The sequence below is a fragment of the Nyctereutes procyonoides genome, unplaced genomic scaffold (genome assembly GCF_905146905.1).
Source record: "Nyctereutes procyonoides isolate TBG_1078 unplaced genomic scaffold, NYPRO_anot_genome, whole genome shotgun sequence".
NCBI lineage: Eukaryota > Metazoa > Chordata > Mammalia > Carnivora > Canidae > Nyctereutes > Nyctereutes procyonoides.
Genome location: NW_026575142.1, coordinates 70,208,208 through 70,231,036, shown reverse-complemented (window position 1 = coordinate 70,231,036; position 22,829 = coordinate 70,208,208). Strand labels below are relative to the sequence as shown.

Genomic DNA, 22,829 nt, shown 5'->3' with positions numbered 1-22,829 from the left:
AATTTTAATTAAAGAGCTCTCTAATGATCTTCCTTAAACAGCACATCAAGAGATTACGCATTTTAGCACATGAGGTTTTTTTTTCTCAAAAATAATCTTCAACACAGCATCATTATACCAATTTATTTTGGCTTATGCATTAGAAATCAATGATTACAGAAATCAATGTTCTCATGGTTTGGCAGGTGATAATAAGAATGTATCTACTGCCTTCACAAGATGCCTGTGAATCAGGTCCTTCCCGAAAGTCTCTCCTGTTTACCTTTAAGCACACCGAAAAATCACAGCTGCAAGAAAGCGCATTGAATTTTTCTGAGACACAAATCAATATACAATGATATGATAAAATGTCAAGCCATTTCTTTCCACACATTCTTCTTGCTACAATGAACCTTTTCTCACTGTATGCAAACTGTCACGCGAGAAAGTCATCGAGTCGGCCAGCTGAGGTACTAGGTTTAATTTATGTCCGAATACCAAGGATTAAGTTACATCTGACCAGTCCCTTTGGAAAATATCAAATGAGTAGGAACCTATGCATTTGTTGAACTATTCACTCCTGTGCACCCAATTTTTCCATTGATGACTTCCCTGACACATAGGAGGGGGTAACTGAGAGGTGCAAAGTAAAATGGAATGAGGTCCATTTTGTTTTAATTATTATTATTATTTTTTAACCCGGGAGAGATAGAAAAACGTCTACACATTAATTTTTACTTAAATTCTATACATTAATTTTTGACTAAGAACAAAGAACTTAAACAATAGCAACAACTGAAACAAAACAAAACCCCCAAACATTTTATACTTCATTTAAGACTTTAATTTTTTTTTTATTATTTGTTTTTGATAGTCATAGAGAGAGAGAGAGAGAGAGGCAGAGGCAGAGACATATGCAGAGGGAGAAGCAGGCTCCATGCACCGGGAGCCTGACGTGGGATTCGATCCCGGGACTCCAGGATCACGCCCTGGGCCAAAGGCAGGCGCCAAACCGCTGCACCACCCAGGGATCCCTTCATTTAAGATTTTAAAGGATTGAAATGACAGCAGAGAGTGGTGGGCCACGTAGAAGCAGCTAACAGAGAAAGTGGCACGGATTAGAAATAAACACTAAATATTAAAATACAAATATCTTTTGTGGTAGAATAGGTGATTAGAAGGAATCATAACCTAGATAACTAGCAGTAATGAAAACTCAAAACATTAAAAAGTCATATTCCAAAAAAAAAAGTCATATTTCATTATACCCGTGGTTTTATGCTTCTACACAAAGATGGAAAGAAATCCTGAGCAGAAGCAACAGAAAGGAATGAAGAGAATTGCTATTTCCTGTAATCAGCTAAATAAAATAAATAGAACCATCATGGAAATGACCAGGTTGGAGAAGCATCTCTGGGGCCATCCTCCTGTGGGTGCCTTGTGCTCACTGATGAACAAGCCAGGGGCCCTGTTTCTCTTCTATCTCGAGGTAGCAAGAATTATTCATGCTTACGAAATGATGTATGCTTGGAAATTCTTCAGACTTGACATTTTCAACCAAATCAATCACTTTGGATCCTCTGAGCTCTTCTCTAATAGATTCTGAATGTACAGATATTTGAAAAGCATTGCTGCTTTGACTAAAACAGTAATTTTCTACTCAGAGTCAGAAATGGTAAACCCAAGCAGTTCTCATCCTGACAAAATACGGTGTCATCAGAAGTACTATTCACCTAAATACAAGTCTCACTTCGGGAATTCACTACTATCGTGTACAATCTAGGTTTGGATCCACTTTAAATTAGGGCTTATGTCTATTAAAAATCTGCAAAATCAAAATGTCCACCCATGGTTACCTCGGTCTTTTCTAAAAGGCATTAATATGCTAATACTTGTGAGGACTTCACAATTCAGAGATTGCTGGGATTGTATTAGTACTTACGTTCATCAGGTTTACTCAATGGCTTCCCATCACGGATAGTATCATGGGAACCACACTGTACTGAAGCGTGAAAACCAATGCCACTCCCTCCCACTCTGTGCAGGCATCACTGATCAATCATCACCTTTTCAAACTTCTCAATATGCCAATCTAGCTAATCAAGACCAATTAAGTGTCTAGCTAATCAAGACCAATAAGTAGGGAACTATATGATATTTCAATATTTAATATTTTGATGCTAAATAAATAAATAAGTAAATAAGTAAATAAATATCAGATCAGAATTTGGAAGGATTCATAGAACTGACTTCTACTAGCAGGAACTCAGAAGCTGACCTGAACCATCCTAGCACGCCACTGGGGCACTTGTACCTGGCATTTTTTTTTAATAAATAATTATTATTTTATTTTATTGTGTTTTGTTTTGTTGGCTTTCTGTACCTGGCCTTTTAAGTGGTCAAGCACTACATTACTCAGGGCTTTCCTAGAGGGTTGAACACGGAAACGGGTATGCATTAGAGGTCTGGGATGAACCTGGCACCCAGGCCTTGGCCACGTTGAGAAAGAGTCAAGGAGGAGGAGAGAGGAAGAGGTGGGTCACAGTAAGAGGGAGATGAGGGCAAGAGCAGTTCACAAAAGAGCCAGTGATGAGGAAGTTGGAAAGTGAACATAGGGGCTCTGAGAGAGAGAGAGACAGAGAGAGAGAGAGAGAGAGAGAGAAGAAGGACGGAAGTGGACATGGGTTTATGGCATGACAGACGGGGGAAAGGAAACCAGTACTGGACCATGCATGCCCTCTGTGCTGGACACAGTGCCGTGGAGATCACATCGACTGCATCCAGTCTACCTTCGGAACACTCAAGCTTGGGAGGTACCTCAGCCCATCTTGCAATGAGGAAACCTGAGCGTACGTAGAAGATCCACGCATTGCGCGAGTGCTCATGGCAGTGTGGGGCCAGGCAGTTAGCAGCTGCTCACCTAACTGTTTCTCTGAGGAGCCTGCCAGCTGCAGGTGGACAGTGCCTAGAGCGCCCCTGGGTGTCACTTGGTTCCCTGTGACTGGCACAGGAGAGGCGCCCAGGATGTGTCTGCTAAGTGTGGGCTGCCACTGCCTCTTGTCAGATTAGCGACACCCAGGTGGCTGACGGCTGCATTAGTCGCCTAATCTTTCACTACCAAATTAAAACATACGGAAAAGCAAATTAATGATCACAGGGCACTTTATTTAATAAATGATACTCAGCTTATTAAGGTAAGGATATTGAAGGAGTCGCAGATTCATTCGAGAGAATTCTTCCCGGAGGCCACGAAAGTAATAGAGGACAGAAATCGGCTTCTTTTAAAATCAATTAGATTAGTTTATTGAAATAGTACATACACCTAAGGATAAACTTTTCCACGTTATCTTTCTAGCCCTGAAAAAAATGGAAATTGCAGCACCTACTGAAATGTGGTAAATGTTATTCATAAGGTATTTATTTATTTATTTATTTATTTATTTATTTATTTATATTTATATTTATTTATTCATGAGAGACACACACAGAGAGAGAGAGGCAGAGACACAAGCAGAGGGAGAAGCAGGCCCCATGCAGAGAGCCCGACGCGGGAGTCGATCCCAGGCCTCCAGGATCACGCCCTGAGCTGAAGGCAAGCGCTCAACTGCTGAGCTACCCAGGCTGCCCAAGGTACATATTTAAATACTAGCACCTCATGGAGATTAAAATATAAATTAAATTTGCTAAGAATGTTACATTCTCACTTAACTCGGGAAGTGGTTATGCTTTAAATCATGTCAAAACTAAAAACAAAAATGCTGACCTAGACTTTTCTGTCAGATAACACATAATTAGGATGATTCAGAATCTTCAGAAATAACTTCAGGCAAATTAGAACTTTGTAGTCAAACACTTTCTCACTAAAAATGCCGTATTTGTTTTCATGAAGGGGGTTGGGGGGGGTCACTGCACTTTAACTGCTTAGCTGAACTCAGCTGTGTTTTAAGACTTTTATGTCATAAAATAGGCTTCTGCTCTGTTTCCCGGGTAGAAGATGTAACGTCTCCGACAAACATGTAAGTCCAGACAACATGTTGTGACAGGTCACTTCTGGGTTTGTAAATGCTTCCGTCTAAATGTTAAATATGGGGAAAAAAGCAGTACGGACTTGAGATATGTGGAAGTTAAGCCCGTAGTGATGAGGTTCAACTACAAGAGCAGCACTTGGGGATCCACCGTGCTGAGTCCGCTAAGGCCCTGGGCTCGGGCGACCGGGGAGAGGAGGTCACACGGGCCGGGCCCTGCCTGCAGATTCGTAAAGGACACCAGCACCGTATACATACAGGGGCTCAGGGCCTCCCACCTCACAACTGTGCCCTGCTGACCAAGAGACGGATTCCACAGGAGCAAAAGCAGGAAAAAACACAAAAGCATTCCCAGCGCTGAAAGCCTGCGTGCACCAAGCTCCCATGTTCTCCGTTGGTGGGACAGTAGTGGCTTCATCTTCTTACCCAGACAACAAAAGTCTAAATCCTGCAATTCCATTCCACTCCTTTATTTAGCTTTATGATCACTTGTTATCTGTAACAGGAATCCCTCCCAGCCAGATGCATACAGCTCTGCCTTTTGCCATAACGCTTGGCAAGCTGACTTTTGTTTGAAAATATTAAAAGAAATGGGGATCCCTGGGTGGCGCAGCGGTTTGGCGCCTGCCTTTGGCCCAGGGCGCGATCCTGGAGACCCGGGATCGAATCCCACGTCGGGCTCCCGGTGCATGGAGCCTGCTTCTCCTTCTGCCTGTGTCTCTGGCTCTTTCTCTCTCTCTCTCTCTGTGTGTGTGTGTGTGTGTGTGACTATCATAAATAAATAAAAATTAAAAAAAAATAAAATAAAAAATAAAAGAGAAAGACAAAGGTTTCCTCGCTATGAGAAAATAGACATCCAATTTTAAGAACCCGGAGGATTACAAGCAGCTTTTTCTTTATCTTTTTCTTTATTTTTTATTTTTTTCCTTTTTAAGACTGCTTGATACAAACCAATACAGTGTTTAGATTTCAGGTGTTAAAAAAAAAAAAAAAAGATTTCAGGTGTTACACTAAGGCTCGATATTTTATGAGTTGAAATGATTCGTCACTGTGCATTCAAAAACAAAATATTTACTCCTAGTTCCTTTGAGCTTTTAGTTTTCAATTAAAAATCTGATATTGAATGTATTGAACTATGTTGAATATACTTTATTATTTATTCATACTTATTGAATATATTTTTTTATTTATGCATACTTAACAAGGCATTTTCCTCTCTCGTGATTACTCTTTGTCACATTAAACACAAGACAAGTAGATTACGTTCAGACAATGTGACATGAAGTTTGTACGTTCACGTCATGACATATAGTTCTCATATTTTAATTTCTCCCATTTAAATGTGTTTATTTTATGACACGTCATAACAATAGCTAACACTTTCCGGGTGCTTTCTACGTGCATTCAGTGCACTCTACTCAGTTTGCATCATTTCATCCCCACGGCAACCAGGGGAGGTACTATCACTGTTCCCCTATACAGATGAGAGCACTGAGGCTTGGAGAACTACAATGACCAACCCACAGTTGTGCAGCCAATAAGGGAGGATGCAACCGTGGGCTCTCTGGGGAACGGGATAATAATAAATGTGTTGAGGACCATCTATCTTAAGCACAGTTAATGAGTTGTTAAAAATAAGTCTGGCCATAAAACTGCATTACTTGCCTTTATTCTCAGACACAAAATAATACTTAACAGAAATTCCCAAATCTATAAAGTGTATTAAAGTGAAAACAAATTCTCTGTTCAAAAATATAAACACGGTGGACTCAAATCTCACCGACCTCTATTAAATATTAATCATTTCCTTTGCCTTTCTGCATCTGGGTGGGTTTCACAGAGGACAAAAGAGATAATTGCACAGAAATTATATAAGAAATTATATAAGGCCATATATTCTATTTATAAAACTGACTAGGCATTGTCAGCCACTCACTACCAGTGTCTTTAACAGTACGATGGCTTTATAGTTGATATTTATCTTTTAGTAAAAAGTATAAATCACTGTTTATTCCCTGAAGCTAACCTCACTCATGCTAAATTATTTATGGATCCATTTTAATATGTATTTTGCATGTGACAGGACAACTCTCCTTAGGACCCCTTTCCTGACCCACCTGTCATTATGACGGGGTAAACAATGTCACCTTTCTAGCGCACAATGAATTACAAAGAAGTTGCAAAGTACACCATCCATCATGCTGGCACTAAGTAGGTTTTCGAAGTAGATCTCAGATATCACAAATGCTGTTTAGACCGTTACCAGAAAGCAAAAATTGGAAGCTTATACAAAGTGGTCATATGATGAATGGACATGACAGCTCTTCAAAGAGAAGGGGCACTCCTCTTCCACAAATAACCTTGTCAAAAGCAAAAGTAGTGGGGAGCCTTGCTGGCAGTCAGACCAGAATAATTTACGCACTTGTTAATGGCTCAGCCTGATAGAAATTCATGCAAATACAATGTACTCAAAATCAAAAAGTAGGTATGTCTGAATCATCATCAGCAACCTCTCAAGCTTGATTTTAATTAAGAATGGTCTGAAGAGATACGGAAAATCACCCACATTCTGTTAGTTAGAATATGTGAGTTTTAATGGCACATCAGTCTAGAACATGTATATGAAATATATGCAAATATTCTACACGCATATAAAATAGTCACCTAGAAATTGCTTTGCTTTTGAAAGTCATAATGCGTGGCTTGAGCTTTTAGAAAATCAACATCAATAAATTTATTGATGTAAATATTTAAATTATTATGTACTTAGTATATTAGATTTGAATTATTAATATAATCCCAAAAATAGTTATCGTTAGTGTCTTCATCTAATTCGCATGGTTGATTTCTCAAATTATGTTCTTCAAATACAAGGTGTTTGTGTTATCCATAATTGCATTTTAGTTCCTTTAACACTGCTCCCTTTTAGTTAGGCCTATATTTCAAACCTAAAATCTATTTCTACATTGACAGCTACGTTTATTTTTTTTCCCTTTTAAAGCTTCTTCAAATCTTTGTCAATACTTCTTTATTAAAAACAACAGACTTACAGTATTTGTAAGTGGCGGACGGTCCCAAAATGACTTACGTCTTCCTGGGCATTTAAGTAGTTCTATGATTCTGTAGTAGACTTTGGTTTCTTTTAGAGGAAACCACGAAAATTCAAACATTTATAACTGGTAAGATAAATGTGTAGAAAACTCTCAGAGATGTAGCTACAGGGGAACACAGAAAACCAACCAACCCAATTGCCCAGGGGATTAGTAGAGGGCCATGCTGAGGAAAAGAGGGACACAGTTGCGATTTCATGGCTTTTCCATATCTCCTGGGTCAAGGAATAATAAGTAATTTGCCAGAGCAAACTGAAAAGCAAATAAATGGGGGTGATTCCAGGGACCGACTTGAGCTCCTGGGGTTTTTATTGTTGATCTGTGTTTGGGACATGTTTTGTTTTAAGGCCCATTGATTACTGCGCTGAATCAATGGGAGTTAAGAGGGTGCTGGAAATGTGTGGGGCCAAAGAAGCTTTGGGAGACCAGAGCTTCTGAACCAACAAAAGAGGGCTGGCGGGCTCCCTCCCATCATTGCTATCAGAAACAGTACCTATTAATCAAATCAAGTTACACGAGTCCCACCTTACAAATATTACACACATCTAATATTATAATAGCTTTTAACCAATCGTAAGGCTTTCCATGGCAGTGGTTATTATGCACTAAAAGTCAGAGGATGATCCACCAGAATACGAATGACGCTGAACCACCAGTAAAAGAACTCTCCCACCCTTCCAACAACTAGAAATCAAACTAACCAAAAAAGCAAGATTGTATCTGTGAAGTCACTTCAAATAATTTAAATATTTAATATATTAATCAGAGCTAATACAAGAGAGTCTTACAAAGCTGTGCCAATAATCAACAACAATCAGAAACATGGTATTATTCCATTTGTCTCAAAGGAGGCAATCGAAAGGCTTGTAAAAATAATAACTAAATGTGTGTATTAAAAAGGTATTTTTACATGGAGACAGAAAATGTGCCTTTAACAAAGGAAAGATGGCCAATTACTTGTATCTAACTGGTATATCGTCTCTACTGTGGGCCAGGCTCTGTCCTCCCAGGTTTCATATATCACCTAGTTTAATTTTCAGAACCACTTTATAAAGTTGGCACTATTATTATCCCCATCACGGAAATGAGGGAACTCAGCCCTAGATGGGTAAGTGGCAGTGGGTAACCAGGGACTCAAGATTTGAAACTAGGCTATGTGGCCCAGGAAGCCACGCACGTCAGCTCCAAGCCAAAAGAACTGGCTAAGCCAGAAAAAGTAAAGCACCTGGGCCCTTTTCTCCTGCGTTTTCCACCAAGAAGGCAGAAGCCTTGTATTTCAAACCCTAAATCTGTGAATAGTCACATCCATTTTACACTTCATTTCTTGTCTGCGCACCCAACCTCGAACACAACCCGCCTCCGTTTCTATTCCTTCTGTCTGTGTCATCAGTCCATTAAAATTTGCCTCCTCAAGAACCCAAGAAGGAGATGAACTTGTCCAATCCCAATCTAGCAAAATGTGAATGACTCAGTCACCCGTTCAACACGTTCGAATTAAATTCTTCCGACGTGTTTTCGCTTTCAAAATATGACAAGACAACAAGGTCAGGCGATCCCAATCATCCTTCCCCTTCCCTGGCACCTCCACGCTGAGGCCATTTAATGGTTACTTTCTCATGCTGCATCTTGCCAGGGAGTTCAATTTAGATGAAAGCTGTTGTTTTCTAATTCCATTTCACTGTAAAATGACAGAGACAAACGGTCGTATTACCTCGAGAGTTCCTTTGGCAGAATAGGCTGCGTATGAGTAGAGCAGGTCTTGGCCGCTACGCGTCCTGGCTTCCTCGCTGCAGGGCCGGCCGCTAGGATGGAGGCATTGGCCGCTGCTGCTCAGAGTCACAGAGCTGGCCACCGGGCCCGGCAGGTTGAGCAGCACAGAGTAATTCACAAACTGTACGTCTTCTAGGCCCAAAGCGGTCCAATGAGTCTTGATCTTCTTTGAAATCTCTGTGTCATCTTCACTTTTATACAGTTGTACCAAATTTCTGAAAGAAATAAAAAAAAAAAAACACGCACACACTCTAAAAAAAAATAAAACGAAAAATATTCTGTTGAGTTATAACCATTGAATATATGAACCATTAGGAATAGATGCAGGATATGAAGGATGAATGGGGACAGGACGCCAGGTAAGAAACACAGTTTGTTGGAGGTGATGAGCCTGCAGAGAAATTACACCGAATCAAAGCAGAATGAATTAAGTTCTTAAATTAAGAACTAATAAAGCACGATGGGATTGCAGGGGAAAAGAGTGATTAACGCCAACTGGTTCTTTTATTAGTTCTGATCTTTCTATGGATATCAACATAATCCATTTAAAACTCAGTTCCAAAATTAGGAGTCGTGCCGGTGGAGACAGTTTTGTATTGCGATTAGTGTGACTCCATATAGAGCTATGTGATGAATCTATAATTATTGCTTTTTAAAATGATACAGAGAGGACACTTTTGATACAATTACATGCCAAATTTCATGAGACTATGAGCACACTGATATGCAATAAAATCTGTATATCATGGCAAAACCAACCACAGATTATCAAATCAATAAGAAATTAATTTTTGTGTGTACTTGCTGTAGTCCATATATTTATTCCCACGCCTCTTCTGAAATCCAAAGAAAGGGAGACAGAACAGGAGAGACTCCTAACTCTGGGAAATGAACTAGGGGTGGTGGAAGGGATATGGGCAGGGGGTGGGGGTGACTGGGTGATGGGCACTGAGGAGGCACTTGATGGGATGAGCACTGGGTGTTATTCTCTATGTTGACAAATTGAACACCAATAAAAAATAAATTTCTAAAAAAAATCCAAAGACACTTTTTGTTAGTGACTTTTTTTGCTTATGACATCCTAGAAGCCAAAAATATTTCTAAAAAATATATATATATATGTGTGTGTGTGTGTATATATAAATATATATATATGAACAGAACATAGAATAAATTGGACATGGGAAATTTAAAAATAATAATCCAGTAAAATTTGTTTTGGGCTGGGATGCAAAGGGACCAGTTTCTTTTTTGGGGAAAAAAAAAAAAAGGATCTTCTTAAAAAAAAAAAAAAAGGATCTTCTTATAAGAAGTTTATTGCTATCCAAAAAATTGGCTAAATGAATATTACCTAACTGGATAGTATGTTTATTTTGGCTCATCCCATTATTTTTCTCACACATACTTGATTCTTTATGACCTTATTTATTCAATAACCCCCAAATGAAACACATCTGGAAAACGAATATGGAATATCCGGATCGGGAAAAAATACATAATATGATAGTGTAGAAAAGCATTACTGGAGACAAAAAAAAATAGGGCTGTTGACACAGCTAAAAGCAAGAAAATGCAATAATAAATAATTTCCCAATTTTTTCTCAGTTATTTCTCTTTTTTTATGATTTATTTATTTATTCATGAGAGACACAGGGAGAGAGGCAGAGACACAGGCAGATTCTGAAGCAGGCTCCCTGTGGGGAGCCCGATGTGGGACTCGATCCCAGGACCCTGGAGTCACAACGTGAGCTGAAGGCAGATGCTCAACCACTGAGCCACCCAGGTGCCCCTCTCAGAGTTATTTCTATTTTTTTTCTTAATAATGTATTTTGACAATGATCAATGCCATGCAAATGTTATGAAAGAGCTGATTGAAAGAAGTTCAGTTTATATTCCGAATAAGACCGGTCTGCCTTCCGGTTTTGTGTGTGTGTGTTTGGCAGGGGAGCCGTTTTGAATCATTGACAAATAAAACTTCATATATTTAAAGCGTACAATACTATTTGATCTATATGTACGTTATGAAATTATGACAATCAAATGAGCACATACATGACTTCAGCAGCTACCTTTATGTGTTGTGTGTGTTGAGCACGTCTAGGATCTCCTCTGTTAGCAAATTTGAAGTATACAATGGAGAATTATTTTTTTAATGGAGCATTATTAACTGTAGTCACCAGGCTGTACGGTAGATCCTCAGAAATTATCCATCTTATAGCTGAAGGCTTAGCTCCCCTGGACCAGCATCTCTCCCTCTGCCTCATCCCCAGTCGGTTGGTAACTCCGGTTCTACTCTGTTACGATGAGTGTGTTTCTTGGGTTCGTTTCTGATTACACACATAAGTGATGCTCTGCAGTATCTTTCTCGGTCTCTGTGCTATTGTACGTATCCTCTGAGATATCTACGTTATCCCAGAAAGCATGATCTCTTTTTTTTCAAGGTTGAATAATATTCCACTGCACATCCATCCCACGTTTTCTTTATCCAGTCATTCATCCATGAGCACTTGGGTTGTCTTCATACTTAGGCTATTGTGAACAATGGGGCAATGAACACAAGTGCAAATATCTCTTCTAGATACTAATTTAATTTCCTTTGGATACGTACTCAGGAACGGATTGCTAGAACATATGATGGTTCTAGTTTTAATTTTTGAGGAACATCTATACTCTTTTCCATAATGGCTGTACCAGTGTAGATTCCCACTAACTGTGGACAAAAGTTATCTTTCCTTTACATCCCCACCAGCATGTTTTGTTGTATGTATGTATGTATGTATTTATTTATTTATTTATTTATTTATTTATTTATTTATTTATTTATTTATAGTAATAGACATCCTAACAGGTGTAAGTAAGGTGATATCCTGTGGTTTTGCTTTGTGTTCCCTGATGATTAGTGATGTTGAGCACCTCTCATGTATCAGTTGGTCATTTGTATATTCTTTTTGAGAAATGTCTATTCAGATCCTTTGCTCATTTTTTTTTTATTTTTATTTATTTATGATAGTCAGAGAGAGAGAGAGAGAGAGAGAGAGACAGAGAGAGAGAGACAGAGGCAGAGACATAGGCAGAGGGAGAAGCAGGCTCCATGCACTGGGAGCCCGACGTGGGATTCGATCCCGGGTCTCCAGGATCGTGCCCTGAGCCGAAGGCAGACGCTAAACCGCTGCGCCACCCAGGGATCCCTTTTGCTCATTTTTTAATTGGACTATTTGCACAGTTTTTTTTTTTTGGCTACTGTATAAATTTATACAATTTATAATTGTATAAATTCCTTAGAACCCCTTGTCAAACATATGTTGTATAAATATTTTTGTTCAATCCACAGGTTCTTTTCATTTTCTTTGTTGTTTCCTTTGCTGTGCAGAAGCTTTTTAGTTTGAGGTAGCCTCATTTGTTTATTTTTGCCTTGTTGCCTTTGCTTTTGTTGTCATATCAATAAAAAAAAATGACTGCAAGGACCAATGTCAAGAAATATTCCTTTTCTTCTAGTTCCTGGTCAGCCTGCAGCACCCTGGCAGTGGTGGTGATATTGGTATCGGATGTATGAGCACCCACAGAGCGACCACAAAGCCAGGGTCTAGAGTATAGGCACTTAAAGAGTGATAGTGGCTCCCAAGCTCCAGAGCTCTGGTAAGCCCACAGCAGTAGTGGCTCCGGCGCCTGAGCCTCAGGCATATACAGAGTGTCAGCTATGTCCAAGCCTGAATTGTGGCGACACGTAGAGCAGCCAAGGCTCTGGGTTTGGGGAATGTGCCTGGGTGGGATGTGGAGGCAGCCATGGTCCAATGGATTGTGCGGTAGTAGCTCTTCCCAGTATAAGAGGGGCATGGTAGGATCTCCCTCTCCTTGGAATCTGCAGCAGCCTCTGTTTACCTCAGGGGTGGAAGCTGTTGGCGTCCTCTGAGGACCAGGCCACTGAAGCCTGTACCAACGAACATCATGGGGTCTCCACGGTGAACCTATGGGGAGTCTGTGGCTGAGGCCCTCAACAGGCAAAGACTGCTCGAGTCCTCCACGGAGTTGGCCACTGGGAACCATGGTGGCATCTGCTGCATGGTTGATACCAACAACCTCTACCTTTCTTCCTGGTTCCTAACCATTTCTGGATGTCTCAGCTAAGCTGATCTCCTCAATCCTTTCTGTACAGTTAATTCCCATCTCTGGCTCCACTGTGTTGTTGTATATTCTTAAGTGGACTCTTGAGCCCTCCCACAGCTATTTGGATTCTTGGATAGTTAATTATTTCTGGGGAGATGAAGATTGGTATATCCTACTCCCTCATCTAGGTGTCTATCCTGTTCTTTTGTTCCTTTATCTGATTTCCGTACCCCCGTCCTCTTACTTTAGTGCTACTAAAATTCTCTCTGCACTACTTGGGATAGGACAGGTAAACTGAGTTGAAACTTAGTTTGAAGAGAAAGTTATTTAGAAAAACCTATCAAGAGCATTCTTTTGTAATATGCATAGAGTTGCAGAATGCATATTTATGCAAATTTATCTGTATACGGTCAAAAGTCATAGAAATAAAGAAATTTCAATTTGTTTTTTTTTCCTCTTTTACCCAGTTAATTGATGAGTTGAATCCATCTGAGAGTATGTACAATATTTAATCTGCCATTTGTTATGCTGGTCTCAGTTCCAAAGTGATTTATGGTATAAGCAACTCAAAAAAAACATTAAATTCTTCAAGGTGCATATGTTATACAAGACGGCCTTAAAAAGTAAACCAAATACTTCTTTAAGGAGCTCCACTGAAGAAGTAGTAATATGTCCCAATGCTGGATAATTTCTAAGTATTATTAAGCAATAAGCTAAAATTCCTGAGGAGAGGATATCTACATTCTCTACCTCATTATGAATTAGTATATATGTTGTGTATTATAATTTCATTTTTTAATATTATGAACAAATTTAATATATAAAGAACATATAGCATATAAAACATATAAATAATAATGAAGGAACAACCTAACTTATGAAATACAATATCTCTGATATTATTGAGGTCCCCTCAGTACTCTTTATTCCATCACTTAGTTTGGCCTCCTAGGGTAACTGCCCCCCAAAATGTGACTTTTTTTTGTTTCTCATTGTCTTCTTTGTATAGATTTAATATTTATGTACGCATATGGCCTTAACAATTCACTCCTTTTTTATTGACACTTTTTTTCAAAGATTTATTTATTTATTTATTTATTTATTTATTTATTTATTTGAGACACAGAGAGTGAGAGAGGCAGAGACACAGGCAGAGGGAGAAGCAGGCTCCATGCAGGGAACCCAACGTGGGACTCGATCCCAGGATGGTAGGATCACGACCTGAGCCAAACCCAAGCCCAACTGCAAAGCCACCCAGGCATCCCTCACCCTTTATTTTTGAATGCTCGCTTTTATATAATTGGCATTTATTATATGTGCTCATTTTTTCCAGCTTTATTGAGATAAAATTGGTATCAAACATTGTATGAGTTTAAAGTGTTCAACATGTTAATTTGATGCGCTTATAATTTCAAAATGATTCCCACGGTAGTGTTAGCTAATATCTCCGCACATCACACAACTATCATTTCTTTTCTGTATTGAGAACATTTTACATCTAGCCTCTTAGCAACTTACGGCATGGTGATTATAGTTAATATAAAGTATTCTTTTGTGATGTGCTTTTTTCACTTACTCTTAGACTTCTGAAATTCCTCATTTGTTTATTGATTTCTGAGATAAGTATTTTAAAATTGTTCCCAGCTTTCCATTATTATAAAAGAATGAAGCTATATTATAAAAGAATGAAGTTATAATACAAATAAGAGAGGAAGATAATAAATCATTAGCTAAACTATTTTCTTTTTTAAAAGCAGAAAATAGACACAATTGGAAAATAACTAACACACAGAAGTAACTTAAAAAAAGTATGAGAACATCACAGCTCCATGTGAATCAGCTTTCTATGAACACGTGGATGATACAATTCTTTCTTGGTCCCCCGTATCCTCTCCCGGCCCAGTGCTTCCTTCATGCCTTGTAGGTCAACATTTGGACTTTTATCAAGTCCCATGGCTCCTAGTTGTTTTAGGTTCAGTCAGTGGGAAAGGCATAAGAAGAGCCATTGCCCCCTGGACCTCTTCTTCCTCCACTGAAGGGCACTGGAATAAATTAATAAATGGAGCATTCTTGTTCATATTTCCTGACAGACGTACCAAAGAGTTTCTCTAGCCAAGGAGGGCATATACCTGTACTAGTAAGACATGCCAACATGCTTTTATTTATTTATATTCAAGATTTATTTACTTACACCTGACGTGGGCCTTAAACTCACCAGCCTGAGATCAAGAGTCACGTGCTCTGTGGAAGAGTTCTGGTTATATTCCTATCTGCTCTGCATGGAAGTTCTGATCCCTCCATCCCTCACCAACACTTGATTTATTTTATTTTATATTTCTGCCAACGTGGTGGGTGTGGAATTGTATATCATTACTTGTTTAACTCAAAGGTACCATTACTGGGTTGGAGGGTAGGCTATCTATTTTTTTTTTATGATAGTGAGAGAGAGAGAGAGAGAGAGAGTGAGAGAGAGAGAGAGAGAGGCAGAGACACAGGCAGAGGGAGAAGCAGGCTCCATGCACCGGGGTCCCGACGTGGGATTCGATCCCGGGTCTCCAGGATCGCGCCCTGGGTCAAAGGCAGGCGCCAAACCGCTGCGCCACCCAGGGATCCCCATCTCTTTTAATATTTTCAAACAAAAGTCAGCTTTCCAAGCGTTATGGCAAAAGGCAGAGCTGTATGCATCTGGCTGGGAGGGATTCCTGTTACAGATAACAAGTGATCAGAAAGCTAAATAAAGGAGTGGAATGGAATTGCAGGATTTAGACTTTTGTTGTCTGGGTAAGAAGATGAAGCCACTACTGTCCCACCAACGGAGAACATGGGAACCAGGGATCCCTAGGCTATGTGATTTTACAAAACATTTTATACCACAAGCATTATTGAAGAGGTCCTATTTTCATTATATCTAATTTTCGCTAACCAATGAGCATAAAATTATATACCAAGATAGCTTTCAGATATATTTCCATAATTATTAATAAGGATCTCTACATGTATTATTGAGCTATCTATGTTCTCCTTTCTGGGCTGTGACTGTGTATTTTGCCCACATTTATACAAGTTTTTCTATATTCTGGAAAATTATTTTTAGGTCATTTATGACACTTTATTCTACCAGTTTTGGGCTACTCTTTAATTTTCAATGTCTTATGATGAACAGAAGTTTATCATTTCAATGTACACAATTTTAACACAGTGCAATGGTCTGTACACTTTCTTGATGGGCTGAAGAAATCCTTGTCAAACTCGAGGTAATAAAATGATGCTCATTTTTTCCCTAAAGTTTTAAGTAACTTGTTTTTAAACATTTTGATGTCTCCCTGGAATGTGTTTGTGTCTATTGGGGGTGGGGAATGAGGTGGGAATTCAATATAACTTTTTCCCCCTATAAATAACCAGTCTAGTGCCCTTGATCATACTCTTCACCAATGTGCAATGACACATCTGTCATTTATGGATTTTCATGTGTGTGTGGGTCTGTCAGGACTCCCCAGTCAATCCCATCAGTCTTTTTGATCCATCTCCATTATAATATGCTATTTTAATTAGTTTTATTTTCTAATACATGTTAATATCCAAATGGCAATTCCTCCTACTTACGCTTCCTTAAGAACATCTTCACTATCCTTTCTCTTCCATACTAATAATGGAATGAACTTATCAATTTCCTTGTCAAGATTGTGTCTGGAATTACTCTGAGACTGAAGATCAATTTGAGGAGAAATGTCATCCTTATAATAACATAAATAAGTCCTTAATAAATCAAGCACCAGTAAATGCTAACACAAGTTGTTTTAAAATTAAAATATTTTCTCTGCTTATTGCTGGTACATAGGGATCCTATTCTGTTCTATCAAATAATCCTAAATTCCCTTATTAAATATAATATTCTTCAAGTTTTCTACATAAAAAATTATGTGATAAGCAAATAATGAAGGTTTTGTTACCTCCTTTCTAGTCACTTATAGATGTCATTACTATTTTTTTTATTACTAAGAAGGTTAAAGTCTCCAGAAAATATCTAATAAAATATTTAATAAGGTGTGACAGTGGTCATTTATTTCATATTCCAAATATTAGGTTAAAGATGTTCCTCCCTTTCTTATTTTGATAAAAGATGTCTTATGAATTAGTATTAAATATTATCATAAATTCTGGTGCATTTATTAAGAATCATATTATCCTTTTCTTTAATATGATGGATTACAGTAATTGATGTTTTAAGATTGAATTCCTAAGATTAACTTTTACTTAGAACGCATTATAATTTTTGTCTATTACATGATTTATTTTGCCAACATTTTGTTTATAATTTTCATGTCTATTTTTAGAAATGAAGGTGGTAGACAATGTTCCTCTCAGGCATCATTTCTGTCTGATTTTGGCTTGAAGTTATATAAACCTCATAAAATGAGATAGAAGGTGTTCTTCTTGGTTTGTTCTCTGGGAGAGCTTGAATACAATTATAATTTTTGAAAGATAGGAATTTTCCTAAACTAAACATTGTCTGTACTTGATGCTACGTTTTGGTCCCCTTGGGGATTTCTTTTACTACTCTGTTAGCTCAGGAACATAGTGTTTTAAAGGAAGTTTATTATAATGTATACAGTATCTGTGTGTTTTTCAGGGTATTTATTTTTAAATACTACCCAAGCCAGAAAGGCTAACTCTAGTACCCAGCTTATATGTAAGACATGATTTCTTTGTAAGTACTGATCGCTATTCCCACAACATCCAAGCAGGGAAATCTGCAAAAGCAGTTAAGAATTATGATCCATGTTCTTATTTTCTCCTGCAGACCTATAACATAGATAATCTATTCAAAATTGATTGATGTGATATCATTTTGTACATTACCCAACCTGATAGAAATTATTTAAATCTTGTATATTATGATGGTTGACTGGATTTAAGGGAAAATGAAACACCTTCATAGTAATCTGAAGAGAACCACTATATCTATATCTATCTGTATCTATATTCATAATAAATGATATCCTGAAAAACGTTAACAAAGTTTTTGTATACGTACGGCTATAAAATCACTGATCTTTTAAAAAATGATAGAGGGAACACTATTTTTAATAAATATTACTCAATGGGGCACCTGGGTGGCTCAGTGATTGAGCATCTTCCTTTGGCTCAGGTTGTGATCCTGGGGTCCCCAGATCGAGTCTCGCATCAGGCTCCTCGCAAAGAGCCTGCTTCTCCCTCTATGTCTCTGCCTCTTTCTGTGTCTTTCATGAATAAATAAAATCTTAAAAAAATAATAATAAAATAAATATTACCTAACGGTCCAAATCATTAACAAGTTAATAAATACTTGTTCAAATCCAATTTTCCTAAGATTGCTTCTTAACTCTGTTGCCTTGGAAACTATATTTTAAATTTGTCAAACTATTTATAGTGATCTTCCCCCCCAAAAAAAGGCTTAAGTAGGCTATGAGAGTTCCATGATCTGAAATTATGTAATCTTTAAATCTAGATTGTTCTAATTAAATCAGTGCTCATTAACAAAAAGTCTTATTGATACAAATGTCTCAAAGTATTCTAGTCAGTGATCATTTCTAACTCACTTAGAATATTAAAATGCCTACATTTTATTAAGACTTTCCACCATTTTTCTTAACCTTTTCTCCCCCACAATAGGTATTTTGGTATTTATGGTGAACAGTTCTGTTATAATTGGGTATTTTGCTATATTCAAAGACAAATGTTATTAAGTAATTAACTGCGATGTAATCTCAATTTACTAATTCCAGAGAAAGCTGCAAAAACAAGAAGTGTGTCACCTAAAATCACAAGGTATTTGACAGAAATTTTACTTTGCCTTAATTTTTAAAATAAGAGTTTCCATGGGCCAGTAGTCTTGGCAGGCAGCATAATGAACTGTCATGCCTGAGACTTGAATTTGGAAGTTTTACATTAGCATTCCTTTGGCCAGTGGAGACTGGAAATGGGAGGGTTTTGGCTTTGGTAGACAAAATTCTGTTTATATCAATGTTCAACACCTGCTACTGGATGAGCCACAGAGCAACAGCGATGTTAGAATTGGAGGAAGCGATGCATGTAGCATTCCTAGCACCAGAGCGAGTGCCAAGATTACGTTGTAAATGAATGGCGAAAGAAAACATCTAAAGAAACATAATCAGCAGAGAAAAACCCAGCACGTTTACTGAAAGTTCACTGAGACTTTATTACGTGTGTATAGGATAACATACATACACACAAGCACTGCTGCTATACCAAAAAAAATAAGAAATGTCCTTAAAGTTATTATCTGAAATGTAGTAAAAGTCTTTGAATTTTTTACTCTATGTGTAGAGTGAATTCAAACACTAAAGCGTGTCCTGTGAAATTCTCCCACTTGCCTCATTGATCTTCAAGGGGCAAACACTGATCTGCTTTCTGTCACTCTAGCTTAAATTTCATTTTCTAGAATTTTATGTAGATTCATATAATAGGACTGAATTTTGTCTGGGTTTTTTCACTCAGTGTGCTTTCTGAGATTTATCCATGTTGTTTTACGTATCAATGATGCACTTTTTTTTTTGATGCACTTTTTCTTTGTTGCTGTTTTCCATCTTATGGAAATATTTATTCATTCATATTAATGGACAATGAGGTTAGTTCCATTTTTTTGACTATTGCAAATAAAGTTACTATGAACATTAAGAATAGCTAAATAAACACTAAAGCATGAACTGATTTTTTTATCTCTCAATTTTGCTTTGGGAAATATAAAGACTAAAACACACGGTAAAATGCTATCATCACACATAACATCAAGAAATTAAGTGGGTAGGAGAAAGCAGCAGCATCCTCTCACCTTCCTTGCCAGCCAGCCACTAGCATCATGTAAAATGATTACTCGCTCAACTATTTCTTACCTTCTAGAATAACATACTAATTGTAAATCATGTACTGGGTATATATTATTAGGACTGAAAATATTGTGCAGATTCATTGCACAAAAAAATTCCTACTGTCACCATTTTATAACAAAGGAAATTGAAAATCAGGTAATGCAAGCAAGATGGAAAATGTTCCAGATTAAATATGTCAGACTTTTACTGTACTACGTTGTATTTCAGATATCCACCCTAAGCTAAGCAGTTTAGCTCTTTAGAAGGAGCATTTAATCTGACAATCTTAGGCACTTTCTATAGGCAATAAAGACACCTGAGTGTTATGAAGCACAGTATTCTGGGTAAAATAATTAAAAGTCAGATGGTATGAGGCTGAAAGAAAGGCATCTTTAATGCTTGTGAGAAAGAAAGATTTGGGGAAATCAAAAGAACTGTTTCAAGAATACAATACACCAAATTTCAGAGTTGGGGAGCCATCTAATCAAGAAAGAAGAAAACTGCTTCTTACACATTTCTTTTGAAAAAAATCAGCACACAAGTAGATTATCTAAAGGACATCTGACTATCCCCTCTCTGTGCGGCCCAGGAGAGCATGGCACATAACTGTTTGCTTTGCAAGTTATGGACGGATGCTGATGGGCTTGGTGGCCTCCAGCTAAGTCCCCAGCACAAAGATCAGTAAGTACTTATTTAATTAATTTGACGTTTCTTTCAAAGTTATGCTTCATAGACAGCAAAATACAAATATTGAAAAACAGTAAAATAAGCTTTATTAAAAAGCAGAACACAGAGGAATACAATAAAATACCAACCCATCTGTTATGACCTGAGGCGGGAAAAAAGTCAAGTGGTATAATTACGTCTTTCACCCTTGCATACACCTGTATAGGAGATAACTTCATCTCTAGCATATTTGGATTACAATTTAAAAATACAGTAGTGGGATGCCTGGATGGTCAGTTGGTTGAGTGTCTGACCATTGGTTTCAGCTCAGGTCATGATCTGATAAATAATAGTGTCTGGTTTCTGAGAGTCTTTCTTTCTCTGTTTTTCAGGGAGACTTGTTGTCAAAGGTTACTTTTCATATTAAGTCACCTTAACTTATCTAAGCCAAATCTAAAAGAAGACTCACAAAATGGTGAAGTTAATCCAATCAGTACGACATTACAAATCTTTCATTTTGGGAGGTGAGTGGGGGAATGGGGTAATTGGGTGATGGGGGTGGAGGGAGGTACTTGATGTAATGGACACTGGGTGTTGTATGCAACTGATGAGTCACTAAATCTACCCCTGAAACTAATAATGTAGTCTATGTTAACTAAATTTGATTTAAATAAAGAATTTTAAAAAATCTTTAGTTTCATCTGCTAGATTGTCTAACACAATGACAATAAACTTGGATGGTACCAATGCTTCACCGGGACTTATGATTTAGAGTCACTACTCCATGATCCAATGTTTCTTTAGGTAACTGAATATATTACTAAATAAATATCAGGAGAAATACTTAATTTCATTAAGATTGTAACAAAAATGGTCAATCTCCATACTTCAGAATGAGCATATTTACTGATAAATTTTTAAGTACCTAAAACACTAACATGATTATTTTTTCTTGACATTAACACAAAATCAATCATTGTTACTAATTAAAAAAATATATAAGCTTTTTAAGGTCAAGTAATGAGTCATCTCAACACAGCCTTAAACTCTAACTACAATGGCTTGCACCTAGTGAATGGTAACCATAACAAATATTCAGTAACTATTTTTTACTAAATAAATGTCTTTAAGACTACATTAAAGAATATAATTTTGACACAATATACACATATTTTACTTTATTTTCCAATATAGGAAATTAAATCTTGAGTTCTAATGCAAGGCTGCCCAAAATAATTAAAGTGTTTTATATAATGGAAGGGCTAATATACATCTATATATGTATCTATATAAATAGATAGGGATTACAAGATTTTATTTATTTGAGAGAGAGAGAACACACAGCAGGGAGAGTGGCAGAGGGAGAGGGAGACGCAGACTCCCCACTGAAGAAGGGGCCTGATGCAGGGCTCAATTCCAAGCACCCTGAGATCATGACCTGAGCCAAAGGCAGACACGACTTAACTGACTGAGCCACCCTGGTACCCCAGAAAGTGCTATTATATTTTTTAAATGATTTTTAGATATTGTCTTTCTGTGATACTGCAAATAGGTTTAGGCTATTGACAGAACAGTGATCAAAACAAGTAAGAATTTAAATATTACTCATCACTTGTTAATCAAGACTACCTTCCTTCATGGGCAAGCTCATTTTAGCAACCTAGAATAAAATCTTGTCCATGAAGTCCTACTCACTACATGACAAATTGCATAAATCATGAAAAAAAAAGTTAATACACCCAGCTTCATGAGATGAATTGGAATCAATCTGTGGAGACGTCTGGTCATTGAAAATCATGACAAAAATGAAAACTCAAGATGCTAAAATGATAGGAAACGAGAGTTTTGACAAGAAGAGCATATTGCATGTTGTGATATTTGAATAAGCTGTCACTTAAGTACTTCATCTTTATTGTACGTATGGGGAAAAAACGAGCCGCGCTGAGCCGTACTGACGTTGGTATATTTCTGACATACACTATTCCTACTGGGCTACAATCTAATCTAATGAATAACATGAGACATTAGACAGCTGACTATCCACAAAAGTTAGTGGGTTAGTGGGTGGAGGAGGAGTTAGTGGGTGGTGGGGGGAGATGGGACCCTTGGGAAGGGTAGGACAGACAGTGGAAAAGTTCTGGATGTCAGATTCAGCAAAAGAGGGCTTAAATTCTGATTCTCACATACAAGTTAGATGACTGGGGGCATATCGATAAGCTTTGGAACCTCAGTTTCAACACTGTAATACGTTGAATACTAACATTTTACACGGTTGTTTTTTGCTTGTTTGTTTTTTGAGAGCATTA

At 37.7% G+C, this 22,829-nt stretch overlaps 1 protein-coding gene across 2 annotated transcripts in view; it reads right to left on the bottom strand.

Moving 5' to 3' along the window:
* The window catches only part of NAALADL2 (N-acetylated alpha-linked acidic dipeptidase like 2), an 880,849-nt gene that overhangs the window by 503,198 nt on the left and 354,822 nt on the right, over positions 1 to 22,829 (bottom strand). For both annotated transcript variants that reach the window (XM_055308319.1, XM_055308320.1), the window contains exon 3: positions 8,826 to 9,099. In XM_055308319.1, the coding sequence (XP_055164294.1) occupies positions 8,826 to 9,099 (274 nt within the window). The remainder of the gene's footprint in view (positions 1 to 8,825; positions 9,100 to 22,829) is intronic.